Here is an 18,066-nt window from a genome sequence, read left to right as displayed (position 1 = left end):
CACTTTGATCTTTATTAAAGATTACAAGGGCACCAGTCCCACTTATTTCCACTAGCCTTAGGCATTGCTTATTCTTCATAACTTATTTTTTCTAGCACCTGATCTTCACTAGCCTTTATACTGTTCGCCACGCTCCTACACTAAATCAGGAAATAATTATTTGAATTACATACTGATTCTGATTTAAATAATTAAACCTGTCTTATTTTTGGCATAGAAAAGAGTATTTTCTGTCACGTAGCACAAGACTGTTGTGTGTTCTCAAAATTGACATATATTAACCTAAATACATTTGACTAATGCATTCAGAACTTTCTAGAACCTCCAGGGAAATTTGAACCCTACACCATTGAAAAGATGCTCTAACATGAGACATTGAAGGAGTTTATTCTTTATAGGCACACTTAAAATGTTAATAAAACTATATAGGATCTTCATTACTTCCATTAAAAGCTGAAAACTGTTATATTCTAAGTAAAAAAGGCCTGTGTAATATATCTGGAGAGGAATATTAATATATATTGCATAGTTTGCTGTTCTTAGTATTTTCCTTAGCTTAGCTAGTGACACTATTTCAGCTGTGCTTTTTTTTTTATAGTTTTGTGACTTTTGCTCTTGATTTGATGTGTATATTTTTGTAATCAATAGAGTAGTGGAAATAAGTCTAATATAGCCTTTATATTTCAGAAGTACTATCACATGTACTTTTTCAAGGAAGGTTAGCGTTATACATTTAAATGTGTCCTATGTATAGACTCCTCAACATTTTTACTTTAAGGATGTGTGTGTGTGTGTGTTTCTGTATTGAATCCCCTTTACCTGACCACCATACAACTTAGCATTTTTCTTATAGATCTTTTAGCACTGGAACAGGATGCTGTGTTTGGCCTGGAATCCCTCCTGGTACTTTGTAGTCAAGATGATAGTCTAGGCGCTCAAGCTACTTTAAAGGTGAGAATATCACTTATTTTAATACAATATCTGTTTGCTTACACTAAGGATTGGCAGTCTTTCTGTAAAGGATCAGATAGTAAATATTTAAGTTTTGCAGGCTTTACACTCTGTCACAGCTTCTCTTCTGCAATTGTAGGGTAAAAGAGCCATTTATGTTTAAGGTGTGAACGGGTATGTCTGTTTTCCAATGAAATTTTATTTATAAAAAAATAGGGCAAGATTTGGCCCTTGGGCAACCTCTGGCTTAAAGAGACAGTTGCCCTCTACCTTCAGTTTGAAAACTGGCTTTTTGACTGGAACTGTTTTAAAAGGTAGACAAAGAATTTGAACTTTGATCCATTTTGCTATCAGCTAACAGTATTCAGTAAGTTGTAATAGATATATATGATAGTCCTAGTCTATATAAAGCAAAGTTAAACTTAGAAGTGTTAATTTAAGGAACACTAATGAGACTTCAAAAAAGGAAATAATGGGAACCAGCAGTTGGCGTAATGGCTATGTCGCTGGACTCCCACGTAGTCGACCGCGGTTCGTGTCCCGGACCCGGTGGCTTAAAACTCACGCCGGGTGCATGTGCGTGCATGCCCAAGATCCCGAGAGGAGAATGGAGGAGAAGGGATTGCGGCGTGACCATCCCCCCTGGGGGGTGATTTCTCGCTTTCTGTCTCTATGTCTCTCTCTGTCTGTCTGGCGAGCGCACGCGCCCTACAGTGAAAATCTCTCAAAAAAAAGGAAATAATTGCAGCCAGACCCATAAATATATGTGTCCATTCATTACCCAAGTATAGTAAGTGAAGAGAAAGGCTAGCCCAGTTGCTTAGTGATTAAGGGAGCCAGATCCCACACGGCTGACCACGTGGTTCAAATTCTGTCCACAGTGGCTTGAAAAACATGTCAGGTGTATATATATGCATGCCCAGTATCCAAACAGGTTGGAGAAATAGAGGAAAAGCGATTGTGGCCTGATCATACCCCATGGGGGGTTACTCTCTCCCACACAGCCTCTTCCTTCCTTCCTCTCCCTTTTTTTCCCCCACTCTCTGTCTCTTTCTGGTGACCACATGCACCCTCTGGCAATTTGAAATAAAATAAGACTTTTAAAAATAATTAAAAGTTGGGGCTAGCAGGTGGCATGGTGGTTAAGGTACTGGACTCTGACATGGCTGTCTGCAGTTTGAGTCCCGTATCTGATGGCTTAATAAGCACACTGAGCACTAGTGCATGTCTGCCCCAAGTTCTAGGAGGAGATTGATGGAAAAAGGATTGCTATGTGGCCATCCCCTGGGGGTGAAGGGGGATGTTTCTTACTTTGCTTCTCACCATGTCTTTCTCTATATCTTCGGCAGCAAAAGCCTTAAAAAAATAAATTAAATATCAAGGGAAGCGCACTGGGTTGTCGGAAAAATCACAACACATTTTTCTATGCAAAATGTATCGTAACTTTTCTGACAACCATTATTGTAAAGAATTTTCACTTTTACTTAATTACAGAAATTTATTTTGTTTATTTTTATTGCCAGATGGTGCATGTACCCTCCAAAAAGGGGTGGGAGAAAGCATCCGTTCCTCCCCACAGTGGGATGTGTCATACCACACTTCTTTCTTCTCTTTTTCTCCATTATGTTAGGATTTAGGACATGTATGTACAAGTGCCCAGCTTGTGTTTCAAGCTACCAGGGCTAGAATTTGAACTATGGTCAGCCAGTTCAAATCTGACTTCCTTAACCACTAAACCACAGAACTGGCCCAAGATTTTTAAACTATGAAATGAGACTGCTCTTATTGAAGAGAAACATGAAATGTAATTTGTGATGATATGAATTGATAAAGAAAATCATAGTTGATAGAAAGTGTTAGGTAGACACTGTAAAATGTAAGAACTTTAGCTTGACTAAGGTCTGGTTAGAAGAAGTCATGACTCATTTTAGCATGTTATAATGTGATGTAGATATAGTGATGAACAATTAAGATAAGAATTCCATTAAATTAAAGGTGTGAGTCAGTAGGTAGAGAAAAGGAATAGGCAACATGTTTGGTGACACATTCTGAGGGGAATTCTCAGAATCCTCTTGGAACCACAGTATATTTAAAAGTTTGGTTTGGGTTTTTTTTTTTTTTTTAATGTAAAAACAAATCTTTTGTTCAAAGTTTTAGATGTTAAACACTTGACTTAACACAGTGGAATATATGTAAAGGATCAAGAAGGGTCCCTGTGTTAGAGGAACTTCTCATCTAGAGTAGGATGTTGGCATTTATGTGAAGGACTGGAAAGGAGCTAAAGATGGATATTAGGGACTTTGTAAAAGAAACTTGGCTGTGTAAAAGTGGGAGGACTTGTGAGTTTCTGGTTTTATTGACTGAGTTATTGACTGACATAGTGGTGCCATTAACGGCCTGTGTAGGAGAAGCTCTAAAGCCAGTCAGTTTTGAGATTGTAGTTGAGAAATAAAATTTAAAAATTTCGGGGCTAGCAGGTGGCATGGTATTTAAAGGCACTGGACTTCCATGTGGCCGACTACAGTTTAAGTCCTGGACCAGCTTGCTCGCTTGCTCTCTTTCTCTCTCTCTCTCTGTATCTCTATTACAAAAAAAATTTTTTTTAAAAATTGGAAGCCTCTCCCCACTGCAGTATGCTTGGAACCAACGAGGACATCTTAAAACTATAACCTCTCTGGGTCCAGCAGGTGGCATGATTAGGGTTCTGGACTCCCACTTGGTGACTGTTTTTGTGTCTTGGACCTGGCGGCGTTCTTTGTCACTTTCTCACTCTCTGTCTCTGTCTCTCTCTGGTGAGAGCGTTTGCCCTATAGCAAATTTAAAAGTAATAATAAATTAAATTAATAATTCTTTTTTAAATAACTATAACCTCTCAATAAGCACAATGCCGGAAACACATTGACTAAGTTTGGGATTGGTGCAATCTAGGAATTTATATTTTTATTATCCTGGGAGATGCCAACATAGAAGGTTTACAAACCACATTTCAAAAGCAATTCTTGGGACCAGCAGTTAGCGTAATGGTTGTCGCTGGACTCCCACGTAGTCGACCACGGTTCGCGTCCCGGACCCGGTGGCTTAAAATTCATGCCAAGCGCATGTGCGTGTGTGCGTGCTCAAGATCCCGAGAGGAGAATGGAGGAGAAGGGATTGCAGCATGGCCATCCCTCCTGGGGGGTGATTTCTCGCTTTCTGTCTCTCTCCGTCTGGCGAGTGCACGTGCCCTATAGCAAAAACCTCTCAAAAAAAAAATAAATAAATAAATAAAACCAGTTCTTGAAAAGTAATGAAAGTATAATAATAGTGCATTTAGTTTGGCATTTATTTGCCTCTTCAACATCATCCCTTTGAGAGTGGTTGATATACAGTCCTGATTTGCTTGGATTTAGTATATCAAGTGTTTCTTAAGAAGTAAAAACCTACAGAAACCTTGCCCTTGGTTGTATCCAGTAACTTGTACAAAGTTTTTTTAAAAGCTTTACTTAGTATTTTTGGAATGTAACCAGCCCATTTTCTTCCTGGTGTGCAGATTGCTCTAAACTGTATGGTGAAATTGGCCAAGGGCAGACCTCATCTTAGCCAGTCAGTGGTGGAGACCTTGTTGACTCAGTTGCACAGTGCTCAGGACGCTGCCCGGATCTTGATGTGCCACTGCCTGGCAGCCATTGCCATGCAGCTGCCAGTGCTGGGTGATGGAATGCTTGGTGACCTCATGGAGCTCTACAAGGTGATAGGACGATCAGCCACTGACAAGCAACAAGAGCTTCTGGTAAAGAACCACTTTTGAAACTTCTATGGATGACTAGGAGGATCCGGTCTTGTTTGACTTTACTTAAAAGGCTAAACAAGCTAATAAGAGGTTAAAGGAATTATGTTAGGCCAAGAGCATGCTGAAGTTAAAGTAGAATTGGGACCACAGGTGGTGCAGTGGTGAAATGCGGTGCTCTGCAGGGCACACCCACATGGTAAGGTTTCTGGTTCAAGTCCAGAGACCTCTCTGAGTACACCAAGCACATGTGTACCTATGATGTGGAGCTGGCTGAAGGCTAGGGATAGATTGCATGTCAAGACCCTAGTGGTTATGCATCCTGTTTGGGATGATGTCTCTTGCTATTGGAAAAAAATAATAATTTTTTTTAATTGTTACTATGAGCTTTTTATTTTTGCTTTTGTCGGGACCAGCAGTTAGCATAATGGCTATGTCTCTGGACTCCCACGTAGTCGACCTCAGTTTGAGTCCTGGACCCAGTGGCTTAAACTCATGCTGGGCACGTGTGCGTGCATGCCTAAGATCCCGAGAGGAGAATGGAGGAGAAGGGATTGCGGCTTGGCCATCCCCCTGGCGGGGTATTTCTTGCTTTCTGTTTTTCTCTTTCTGGTGAGTGCACTCACCCTATAGCAAAAAAAACTCTCAAAAAAAGAAAAAAAATTAAGTGGCATTTTGAACTGATGCTTTTTTTTTTAATGTTATTGTTAATAATATACATTAAAGCAATTTAAATTATGGAATGCAATATTTTAAAAGTTCAGGGACTGGGACCAGCAGGTGTCATGGTGGTTAAGGCACTGGACTCCCACATGATCGACTAGAGTTTGAGTGCTGGACCCAGCTGCTTGAGGATCACATGTGCTTGGCGTCTGTGTGTGTGTGTGTATCCCCAAAATTCCGGGAGGGGAATAAAGGAGAAGGGATTGCGGGTGGCCATTCCCCCTAGGGGGTGATTTCTCACTTTTCCTCTCACTGTCTCTCTCTGGGAAGTACATGTGCCCTATGACTAAAACCTTTAAAAAAAAAAATGAGGGAGGAATACAATGAAAACTCTTACATTCATCACCTAGATTAAGAAAAAAGCATTATTGATACTATTAAAGCCCCCTGTGTACCTGCTTGATAGCATCTGCCTCTCTCCTAGAGGTATCTTAATTTGGTATTTGTCATTCCCATGCATATTAAACTTTTACTATCTGAGTATAAATCCCTAAATTGTATGCAGTATTAATTTGGCATATCATACTACATGTAATCTTTTGAATTTTGCTTATTTTGCTCATCATCAATATTACAAGTATCTCCAGTTTATCCATTTCACTGATGTATGGTATCTTATTGTGTGATTATAAATAATATAATCTATTCGTATATATAGTCATTGTTTTTAGCTGCTTGCTGTTATACATGGTACTCTGTGTCAGTGGAATAAATTGCTTAATGACTTCATTATAAAAAATTAAATGTTACTGGAAAATAATTTTTTTCAATGGGCTCTAATTATTATAGTTCTTTCCATTTTGTGTAGTTTACCTATGACATTGAATAAAATTACATGATTTTCATGATTTTTTTTCTTTTTAATGTTAGGTGAGCTTGGCTACTGTGATTTTTGTAGCCAGTCAGAAAGCCTTATCTGCTGAAGTGAAGGCAATAATTAAACAGCAACTAGAAAGTGTTTCCAATGGATGGACTGTATACCGAATTGCCAGGCAGGCCTCCAGAATGGTATGTATTACCTTTCTAAGCAAATGGTTCAGTAGAAATGTCAGGTTATACACCTTCCATTGTGATAATTAGTCATAGTCAGAATTATAAATACAGGTGGAAGAACTATTTAGTTATGGGTTTAAAAGATGATGAGGGAAAGGTCCTAATTTGTGACTTCTATAGTAAAAGAATTGATGAATATGAGTGTCCTGAAGAAGTTAAAATCTGATGTAGGCTTTTAGTGCCACTTTTGTTTTGCTGTATACTGTCATAACCAAGGCCACTACACACTTTTGTCTTTCCTCCATTTTCAGTGCACCCTGTCTTTCCTTCCTGTCTCTACTCAACCTTACCATTCTAGAGTAGAAACAAAAGAAAATTTTAGTACGTTATATCCTTCTCAGCCAGGTGGAAAGCCTAATAGATTTTATTAATTTTATGAGAGGAAATACAGGGCTAGGTTAGTGTAGAAATCTTCTGGAAATAAGTCCAAAGAAAAAAGTTTCAGAAGCATTAACTCCAGGTGTTTAAAACACATGTTCTCAGTTACACATATTGTTTCTCAAATAGTGGGGGTGGGTGCAGTATTGACTGAACAGCTCTTGGTTGTACTGAACTATCCCAAGTATTCCAGCGTTGCCTGACATCCCTGGCCTCCAGGTATTAAGTGGCATTTAGTGCATTCCTCCTAACAACAAATTCCCGTCCCTCACCCTTGGGAATCTTCATCCCACTGAATAGCTCATCCAGCATGGCATGCTGTATGTATTTATAACATTCTGTATTTTGAACTAAAATTCTAAATTTTATTTCATCTATTTTCTCTTTGGAGCTGTTTTAGTAAAAAAAAAAAAAAAAAACTTTATATTACGTAAAAGCAACTCATCATATTTTATCTGAGGAAATATTTAGACTGACTCTCAAAGAATTATATAATATGAGGAGTGATTGTTCAGACTTACCCAAGGTTCAGGTTTGCCTTTTAGCTGCTACATCAATTCTCTGACGTAAGAAGCTCACCATATGCCCCTTCGATTTCTTTCTCTTTTTTTTTTTTCTTTTTAAAGGGTAATCATGACATGGCCAGAGAGCTTTATCAGAGCCTGCTGACTCAGGTTGCCTCAGAACACTTCTACTTCTGGCTGAATAGTTTGAAGGAGTTCTCACATGCAGAACAGTGTCTCACTGGCTTGCAAGAGGAGAATTATAGTTCAGCACTTTCTTGCATTGCTGAGTCGTTAAAATTCTACCACAAAGGGATTGCTTCCTTAACAGTAAGTCCTCTTAATTCTCCTTTGGTGATGATGATGTGAGAATTCTTTCCCTTCTCTTTTTGGGTTACCCTATTTTAACTACTTAGAGAAACCTGCTAATGTGGCAATATCAACATGATAAATAGGTCACTGAAACAAACCCCTTACTGTTCTCCCTTTTTAACATTCACAGATTGATGAAAGTGTATTGTTTTGTTTTTACATAGTACTGGGTATATCATACAGAAGAATTGCTGAATCCATGCAGAAAAGATGAGTGGTTTAGAAACTTCCTTCTAGACTCCTGTACTCCAGCTTGAGTCAGTACCACCATCAAACCTAAACCCTTGACCTTGTCTACAGAAATATCCAACTCTGTGAGAATGATAAGTGCAGTTTATTCTAAACACAAATATGAGTGACTGGCCCACAGAAAGGCAAATGTGTTTCCTCAGTGTGTTCAGATATGGGACTTCCTTTTATTTGGTTTTGAGAGTGAGAGACAAAGTTTGGAATTTGATCTAGTTCAAAAATGTAGGACATCTGGAAGAGGGGACTTGCAGGTTATAGGTGGTTTTATAGTTTTTAGGTTGGTGATTGCTAAAGGAAAATCTACCAAGATTAGCAAAAAAATGTTTTTAACAGAGATAAAGAGACTTAATATGCATCACAAAGATACTGTGCCAGGGACAGGATGTATAAAAAGTCATTTTATCAATAGGCCAAAGTGGTCTGTTAATGTTTGTGGGCACTGATTCCCTTTAGGCCCTCTGGAAAGGACTTAGGAAATAGGATAAAAGCAGTCAGAATTCTGTCGTCAACCTCATGTCATGTCTGGCAGGTACTCAAGTGAGTAACTAGTTTCTTGCTTTGTAGATAAAAAATTATCAAGAATTATGGTCTTCACTTTTTTTAATCTCTGCAATATTCTCCTACTCCAAATTAACATTAGCCAGCTACTATTTCTATTTTCTCTAATGGGAAAATGAAAGGGTTACAGAGAGGACAGACTCTTAATATTTCTTATATCCTTAAAATTAGTTATATTCCTAGTAAGAGTATGTTCACTGAAACAAGCATGTTCTGCAAGAACTTTTTCCCCTTAAAAGTAAAGAGGTTATATATGACTGATGTTAAACTTTTTTTTGGTAGATATTATGATATAGCTTTTAAAATTGTGTGTATTTGAGAAGAGGCCATAAAACTTTTGGCACTTTACCTGCTTACATACATTTGTAGTACATCCAAAATATATATATATATATTTTTTTGGTAGAGGTTTTTTTTTTTTGCCTTAGGGCACATGTGCTCATAGTGGGAGGGGATGTGGACAGGACACTGAGAGGGAAAGTGAAAAATGACCCCCCAGGGTAGGTGGCCATACCGCAGTTCTCCTCCCAGGATTTTGGGTGGGCACAAGTTTCAAGCCACTGAGTCCAGGACTCGAACCACAGTCAGCCATGAGAGCCCAGTGACATAACTGCTACGTCATCTGATGGCCCCTGTCTGAAATATTTTTAATGGTAGTCCATTCCCCAAATAAATGCTTCAAAGTAGAACAGAAAATAAACAGATATCACAAGAGACAATATTCAGACTACTGTGGGGCACATCTTTTTTTGAAGTTTTTTTGTTTTTGTTTTTGGCTAGGACTGATTGATAGCTGTTTAGAATAGGAATTCAGGCTCCTCTCCATGTTAAAGGATAGCACTGACTACCATAGTTCTTTCCTCTTGATTATTCTGAGGAAAGATTGTTGTTGCCTATATTAGGCTTATAAATGCCTCAGAGAATTAACAGGTACAATTAATGGTTCAGATCAATAGAATTACATTATCCTTCAGTAGTATCTGCATGGGATGGATCCCTGTGGATACCAAAATCTGAGGATAAGTAAGTTCCTTATATAAAATTGCATAGCCTTTGCATGTGACCTATACAAATCTTATCAATGTACTTTATATTATTTCTAGATTAGTAATAATACCAAGTACAATGTAAATGATATGTTCATAGTTAACTGTTAAAACTTCATTGTTTAGAGAGTGATGACAAAAATAGTGTGTACATGTTAGGTACACACAAAATCAAGTACTTTTTTTGGACTATTTTTTAATTTGTGGTTGGTTTCACCTGTGGATATGGAAGACTGTTTTATTTTCTAGTTTATATGGAACAGAAAATTGTTAATCATTTACTACAGTAAATGGTAAGAACTGTGAAACAGGTTTACAAAGTAGTGAGGCAGAAAGAATTAGTTTTATGAAAAATTCTGTTGAATACGTATGGCTCTTGATTTGTGTGATGAGTGAATTTAATGAGTTTGGTAGTAATTAAGGGCAGGATCTTTATAATTTTCTTTTTTAATTTAAAGGCTGAATTCTGACAGGAAGAAAGCATTTGATTGATAGGAGACCCTTGTATAGTCTTGGTTCGTCATTAACATAATGTGACTTTGGACAAAGTAGGACTTTGGGCCTCAGAGTTTCTCTTTTTGAAATGGAGTTCTTTTATTCAACAGATTATAAGCCCTTGCTGTATACCAGACACTGCTTTGCAGATTAAAGGAAAACCAGGAAATGCTTCCATTTGATAATAGTCTATAATAGAAAGGAAGTCAGCCTGGTCCTTTCAGCCATTAGAAGCTTCCCACATTTCTGATTGCTCTATATTACTAGGAGTGTTTAAGGATCTTTTTGAACATCTGTTCATTTGGCAAGTGTAGTTGACAGTAGCTTTGTTTTTTTCTGTTTTCTTTTTTTTTTTTTTAACTGACTAGATATGAGCATGGGTTACCCTTTAACTTCCTGACATGAATTATCCAGTTCCTAAGGGTCATGGTTTTTACCTGCTCCAGCCAAACTAAACAGAAATTTGAAATCCTATGCTTACAAGGAATCTATAGCAATATTAGGTGTTTAATATTCCCTATACAGAGATTAGTGGTACAATTGTCTTTGCTTTTTAGGAATAAAAATTGTAAACAGTGTATTAGCTTTCTGTGCTAACAAAATCAGTGGCTTAAAACACTGTTTGTTATTTCACAGTGCCTATGGGTCAGAAGCCCAGGCATGGCTTAGCTGGGACTTCTGTTCTTGGTGCCACAAAGGCGTGGTCAGGATATCTGCCAGGGCCATTCTCAGCAGAGACTCAAGGAGGCTCAGGGTCCTTGTCTAAGCGCATGTCATTATTAGCAGAATTCATTCTCTTGCTCTGTACAAGTTACAGAAACTTGCTTCTTCGGGGACAGCGAGAGAATCTGGTGCCTTCTAGACCCTCTTTTAATGGGCTCATCTGATTAGGGTAGATTCATCCAGAATAATCTCCTTTTTGATCAACATAAAGTCAGTTCATTAGGGATCTAAACTAAATCCTCAAAATCCCATTACCTTTGCAGTGTTTCATTAGTTAGAAGCAAGTTTATAGGTCTTGACCAGTTTTGGAGAGATTATGCAAAATATAGACACCAGGGGGTGTGAGCCAGGGGAACCTGCTGAGGACTGTGCCTACAATGGTGAAGGTTGTACCCCACCCCCGTTTTTTCTTTATTGGTGATTAAATATTGAGTGGGTATAATATCTACATAGACAATACATAGAGTATGAAAAAAATACAACAAATATCCAAGCACTCAGTTTAGTGACTGGGACATCACCATTCTGCTTTAAAGTTCTGTCTGCTCCTCTGTGTTTGTTATTCTTTTATCCAGCTGTGTTGACCTAACTGGAAAAAATTCTTTCCTGAGGAATTTTCAGCAGTAATTTGGGTTACACATGTTTTACCTGCTGACCTGGACCACAACCTCTTTTTAAGTTTTAGCCTCAGTATAAAGAAATGCCAATGATACGTCCCTTTTATTTCTCATTGGTATATTATTCATATGTCTATATTCTAAATTTTATTTCTTATACAGCTCCCATCTGTCTTAGACAGTATTACTTTTTTAAAAGTCTCTTACCTTTAATTACAAATCCATCTTCTCTATGTTCTTTTTAAATGTATCTATTATATTTAACATTTCTTTCTTTCAGCATAACATGATCCAAAATGGCACAAATGCTTTCAAGGTTATCATTTCATGTTATCAATCAAATATTTCTTGTTAGTCAGAAATAAATCCACAGTAGCAACAAATCTCCCTTGTCATAACTACATCTTGCTTCTCTTTCAGTTTTATAATGCATGTTAGAACAATATTGCCAGTGTTTTGTTTTGTTTTGTTTTTTGCCTGGTAAGATGGTCCATATTGTACTTACATAACAGTATCTTATACACCTTTTTATACCCCGTCCTGCTCAAAGTTGCTGAGAAGCAATAAAATAAAAATAGCAAGTAGCATCATAAGGGGCAAAAGAGATGGGGAAATTTTTCTTCCTTTAAGAGCAAACCAAATTTCATCTTAGAAATTAAAAACAATTGAAATGATCTCTTTAATATCCTAATCTAAAAATAAAATCCTAAGTTATGCTAGTTCATGATTAGAACAAAACGTTCCAAAGGTTGAGAACCACGGAAATAAATACATTGAATAGTTACTATCTCTACCTTATGTGAAGTAGTCCAGTCCAGGGCCCTTGCAGTTTGATAGAGATTCTAGAGCAAGTGTACATTCTAGTCAAGGAGTGGCTTACCATTTTGTATAGTAAAATATGAATACTACCAAATAAAAATACTTATCATTTGACACTTAATAGTAAAGAAAACTACACTAAGGTCAATACGTGGTACTTGCCAGATAGGTAATATTATAACTGACTTCTAGAATCCCCAAATTATAAGTCTGGCTCTCCTACTAAAAGAACAGTGTGCATGGGCCAGTAGATGGTGTGGAGGTTAAGGCTTCTGGATGGCAAACTGAGCAATTCGAGTCTCAGACCCAGTTTGTAAAACACAGAGCACGTGTACAAACCCACCCAAAATCCTAAGCGGAAAATGGAGAAGGAGTTGCAGCATGGCTATGGCTATCCCCCCTGGGGAGGGGGTAATTTCTCACTTTCCCCTTGTCTCCAATGAGCACACTTGCCCTATAGCAAACTTTAAAAAAAAAAAAGGGGGGGGAATAATGTGAAATAGTATCTAAGAAACAGCATCAGCATAGTTTAAGCATACTGTCATGTCATAGAGGAAAATTAATTTCATTATTCCTCCATTTGTTGTTAAATTAGCATTATTTCTAGTATGTGCCTTTTGTTGAAAACGTGCTAGGTTCTCCATGAGGAGAGTAACTAAACAGTTGAAAGTTGTTCTAGTTCTCTGTCCACGCTGAAAACTTATTTGCCCCCTGTACCTGGCTAAGGCTACTCTGTGCCACCTAAGACTTACTCTGACATTCTTCCACCCCCGTTAAAAACTTTACTTTGTAAGTGTCTACTCAGAAACTTTTTAAAAATTAGTCTGAGCTAGCAGTGGAAGAGATTTGAGGCAGTATGCCTTTTTTTTTTTTTTTTGCTGTAGGGCATGCATACTTGAGAGAAAGAGACAGAAAGTGAGAAAGCAGCCCCCCCCCCCGGGGGGGGGGGGGATGGCCATGCTGTAATCCCTTCTCCTCTCAGGATTTTGGGTACACATGTGTGCCTGCTATGCTCTGCAGTCCTCCAGGTGTGAGATTCAGGACTGCGCAGGTGGGCACGTGGGATCTGGCTGCTTTAACCACTCCACCAGCTGGCTGGAGACAGTGTGTTTTTTGTAACTGTCTAGAAATGTAGTCCTCCTGCCTTTTTCTTTCTTTTTCTCTCTGATCCAAACTGTTAAAGATACTGATTCCAGTGATGGGAATTTCAGATTAGAAAATGAGAAAGGTGTTAATAGCGTTGGGGAAACGGCAGTATCCTCAGCATCCCTTCAGATACCTTGATGATGATCTAGCCAACCCACATGCTGTGGGGTGTTCATAAATGTTTGAGGTAAGGAACCTTTGAATGGTCTTAGAACATAGTTTTTCAGAGCTAACGGTAATAACTAAGCTCTCCTTTCTGGTATTACATGATTCTCTTTATAATTCAGATGTTTATCTATGAGTGGTAGAGTTACTGTACTTGTTCACAACCTGTGACAAGTACTTGGACTACTCTGTCTCACTATTATGTATCCTTTGCCTTTAATCTCTCTCTCTCTTTTTTTCTCCAGGCTGCCAGTACACCACTGAATCCCTTAAGTTTTCAGTGTGAATTTGTAAAGCTCAGGATTGACCTTCTACAAGCCTTTTCTCAACTTATCTGTACTTGTAATAGCCTAAAGACAAGCCCCCCACCTGCAATTGCCACAACGATTGCCATGACCTTAGGAAATGACCTTCAAAGGTGTGGTCGCATCTCTAATCAGGCATGTCTGAACTTTATTCTCAGTGTGCTTTTTATTTATACTTTAAAGGCTTTAAAGTCAGTTCAAATCAGTAATTTGACTCAGAAATTAAGCATCAAATGCTTATTAATTCATGTGTCTTGCCCAAAAATAGGCTTATGTGTTATTAGAATTACAAAGTGAGTAATAATATCTCAGTGGGTGCTACTCATATGAAGAGAAAAGATAAACAATTTTTTAAAAATTTGGAAATATTTATAACCATATTAACTTAGTCAAGCTTAAAGAAGCTAAAATGCAGGTGTTTCTGTTACTATATACCATATGTAAGTTATCATTTTACAAATATATGTAGTTTTATTTGTCATCTTTATGGATCTTAACAAAGTTAATGAAAATGAATGGAATGCCAATAAAAAGAGATCAAATTATTTTTGGTTTCTCATTGTTTCAAAATGAGTTTATGTTTTGGTTTTTGTGTTGTTTCTGCAGTAATGATAGCACATTTGTTGTTATAATAGATATTTTTCTTTCTTTGTAGATGAAACAGTCCATGGAAGAATTTCGCAGCCTTGCCTCCCGATATGGGGATCTTTATCAAGCATCTTTTGATGCCGACTCAGCAACTTTGAGGAATGTAGAACTGTATCCTGAGCCTGCGCCAGTCTTTCTTTTTCTTTGGACATAGTCTTTTAAATGTAGGCTAAAGACTATAGACAGGCTTAACTACAAAACAGATATTAGATAAATCTACACATTTATCATAATTAATATTTCCCCCTTGGAACCATAGTATGAGCAGAATAATTTTACTTTTGGGATCAGCAGATGGTGTATGATTACATTGCTAGACTCCCACATAGTCGACCGTGGTTTGAGTCCCAGACCTGGCAGTTTAAAATTCACACTGAGTATGTGTGCTTGCATGCCCAAAATCCCAAGAGGAGAATGGAGAAGCAATTATAGCTTGACTATCCCCCTGGGGAGTGATTTCTCACTTTCTGCCTCTCTGTCTCTCCAGCAAGTATACGCACTCTACAGCAAAAATCTCTCTGAAAAAAAAGAATTTTACTTTTTAATTTCAACTAGTTTAAAAACATGTGACTCAATGATGGTCTTTGTCCTCCAGCCTCAGAGCCTGGCTTCTACCAGTGTTGCATACTTTATGTTCATGTGAGCAGTAATGGATGACACAACACATTTTCCCACCAGAGGCTAGTTTTCTGTTTCTCAACTTTGTTTTTTGCGGCTAAGAACCTTAGTTCCTAGCACCTTTATTAACGATCATTTCAATAGTTTTAGTCATCACTTTTCTTTTTAAACTTTAAGTTCTCCATATTTTACATTGTAGAACTTAACCAATCTGTAGTTCTTGCCCTTTTGGTTTACTGATTAAGCACTTCACAACTGCTATGCTGCTTTTCCTCTACAAAGTACATATATGCATACCCCCACACACAGTTTGTATAGAATTTCAGGGGAGTTGACAGACCCCTTGAGCCCCAGCTCAGGAACTTCTTGGTTACATAACAGCTCTGTAGAATGTTACTTTATTTGTTTTGGTTTCTGTTAACTTAAAAGTTACCAGTGAAACCTATTTTTGTTTGCTTGTGTATTTTAAACTCTTAAAAAGAACCCAACCAACCTCTATATCTAAGACAGATAAAAACATTTACCATTACTGAATTACAGAGCCTGTTCTTTGGTTCCCCCTCCCCATGTTAGACAGCCTCCAAAATACCATTTCTTGATCAGTGTTTGAAAACTGTGATTATATAGGCAGTGTATATCCTTTAAAGGGAAAAACTAGGGTCCCAGACCTTTTGAGGTGATGACATTATGATTACCTTCATTACAAATACGATCCTCATCTTGACTCAATTAATATTCAGATAATATAAAGTCTACAGTAGATTTTTCTTTATTTCATGTATAACCTTAACATTAATCCAGACAGCAGCAGAGCTGTTTACTGATATCTCATGCAATAGAAGCCTTGATTTTAGATCCAGAATCAGCAAGGTAATTCTAGCAATAGTTTACATTACAAAACACTTTCTTATAGTTTATCTTAGTCATAAAAGTATTTGGAAGAGGTACTACAGAACAGAGATACCTGACGTAAGAACTGACACACTGAAGTAGAGATAAACAAATCCACAATTGTAATTGGAGATTTCAACATTACCCTAAGTGATAGAGTAACTTGTCAGAAAATGCCACCAACTTGGCTCTAAATATCACTTCTAAATAATCCAATAGGTTAAGAAGTCACAAGGAAATTAGAAAGTATGTGGAACTGAATGAAAATGAGAGCACACCATATTGAAATTTGTGGGGTACAACTAAACGGATCTTAGAAATGTGTAAGTGTAAATGCATGTGAATGAGAATTTTAAATTAATAGTCTAAGTTTCAACCTTACTAAACTAGGAAAAGGAAGAACAAATTAAACCCAAAGTAATTAGAAGGAAGGAAATAATAAAGATGAGAGTTGTAATTAGTGCATTAGAAATAAATAACTAGCTATCTGTATGGGGAGAGGGTTTGATTTTACACTATACACAAAAAATAATTCCAGATATATTATAGACCAAGTTTTAAAACTCCAAACTTTCTAGAATACTACACTGGAGAAATTCTTTATGATCTTAAGGTTGGCAAATATTTCACAAAGAACAGTTACCAAAAGAAAATATTGCTATTATTGAATTTAAATTTTCAAAGTTCTGCTAAGAACATGAAAGGTAGTGAGGCTGGCAGGTGGGGTGATAGATAAGGTGCTGGATTCCACATAATTGACCCGGTGGTTCGAGTCCTAGACCTGGCATCTTGATAAATCATGCCAGGCATGTGCACATGTGTAACTCAGAATCCCGAAAAGAGAATGGAGAAGAAGGGTTTGCAGTGTGACTGTCATCCCTAGGGGATGATTTCTAACTTTCCCTTTCTCTGTCTTTCTGGTGATTACACACACCCTATAGCAAAAATTAGAAAAAAAAAGAGAAAATGAAAGGTTACTAATGGGAATGTTCTCATATTTTATCAAAAGATTGTATTCAGAATATTAAGAGCACTGTACACTCAAGATGACCCAATTTTTAAACATTGACGAGATTTGAACAGACTCTTCAAGAAAGAAGATATTCATATCTAACAGGCACATGAAAAGATGCTTAACATTGTTAGTCATCAGAGAAATCCAAATTCACAATGGAAAACTGTTTGGCACTGTCTTACAAAGTTAAACATACAGTAGCCTTATAGTCACCAATTCTACTTACTTATCTAAGAAAAGTAAAAATCTATTCCCATAGACTTATATACAAATGTACCTAACAGCTTTATTTGTAAAGCCAAAAGCTAGAAAAAATAAAATGTCCCTCAACAGGCTCATAGCTAAGTTGTAGTATATCCATATTATGGAATACTCAGCAGTAAAGGTGAATGACCTGTTGATACATGGAAAAACCATGAATGCCTTTCTGAAATGTTAGGCTATTAAACCTAGAGAGAAAAATCAATGAAGCCAAAAGCTAGTTTTTAAATGATTGGCAGAATTGATAAAAGTGGTTTGTACAAGAAAAAAAAATACTACTATTAGAAATAAAATAAAGATATCAATATAAACCCTGTAGATAACAAAAGCATAAGAAAATAGTAACTTTGTACCGTTGCTAATTTAGGTGAACAGGATGAATTCAAATATTCTTCATGAACATAGACATGAAAACCTTGAACAATGTACAAGTTAAATCCAAGAATGTATAAAAAGATAATACATTAAGACTAAGGAGGGTTGATCCCAAGAATGCTAGGTTGGTTTTGCATTAGAAAATGAATCCCTATAATTCACCATATTGCAAAATAAGTCAGAAAAACTAAAGTAGGACTTAACTACTGATTTCAAGACTTCAACTACAAAGCTACAGTAATTAGGACAGTGAGAGAGTGATTTAAGGATAGAACAGAGTACAGGAATAGATACTTACATGTGGTCATTTGATTTTGCAAAGATGCCAAGATAGTTGAAAAAGTTTTTCCAACAGATTGTGCTGAAACAACTAAATGTCCATGTAGGGA

General features: G+C 37.2%; 1 protein-coding gene across 1 annotated transcript in view; it reads left to right on the top strand.

Annotated features, from left to right (window-relative positions):
* The window catches only part of INTS7 (integrator complex subunit 7), a 70,167-nt gene that overhangs the window by 37,138 nt on the left and 14,963 nt on the right, over positions 1-18,066 (top strand). The window contains exons 10-16 of the mRNA XM_006163703.3: positions 854-951; positions 4,481-4,720; positions 6,311-6,448; positions 7,498-7,704; positions 13,810-14,004; positions 14,525-14,628; positions 15,937-16,005. Coding sequence (XP_006163765.1) covers positions 854-951; positions 4,481-4,720; positions 6,311-6,448; positions 7,498-7,704; positions 13,810-14,004; positions 14,525-14,628; positions 15,937-16,005 — 1,051 coding nt within the window. The remainder of the gene's footprint in view (positions 1-853; positions 952-4,480; positions 4,721-6,310; positions 6,449-7,497; positions 7,705-13,809; positions 14,005-14,524; positions 14,629-15,936; positions 16,006-18,066) is intronic.

The sequence above is a fragment of the Tupaia chinensis genome, unplaced genomic scaffold (assembly GCF_000334495.1).
Source record: "Tupaia chinensis unplaced genomic scaffold, TupChi_1.0 Scaffold142846_1, whole genome shotgun sequence".
Classification (NCBI taxonomy): Eukaryota; Metazoa; Chordata; class Mammalia; order Scandentia; family Tupaiidae; genus Tupaia; species Tupaia belangeri.
The sequence above is the reverse complement of the archived record's forward strand: the minus strand, read 5'-3'. Positions and strand labels throughout refer to the sequence as shown.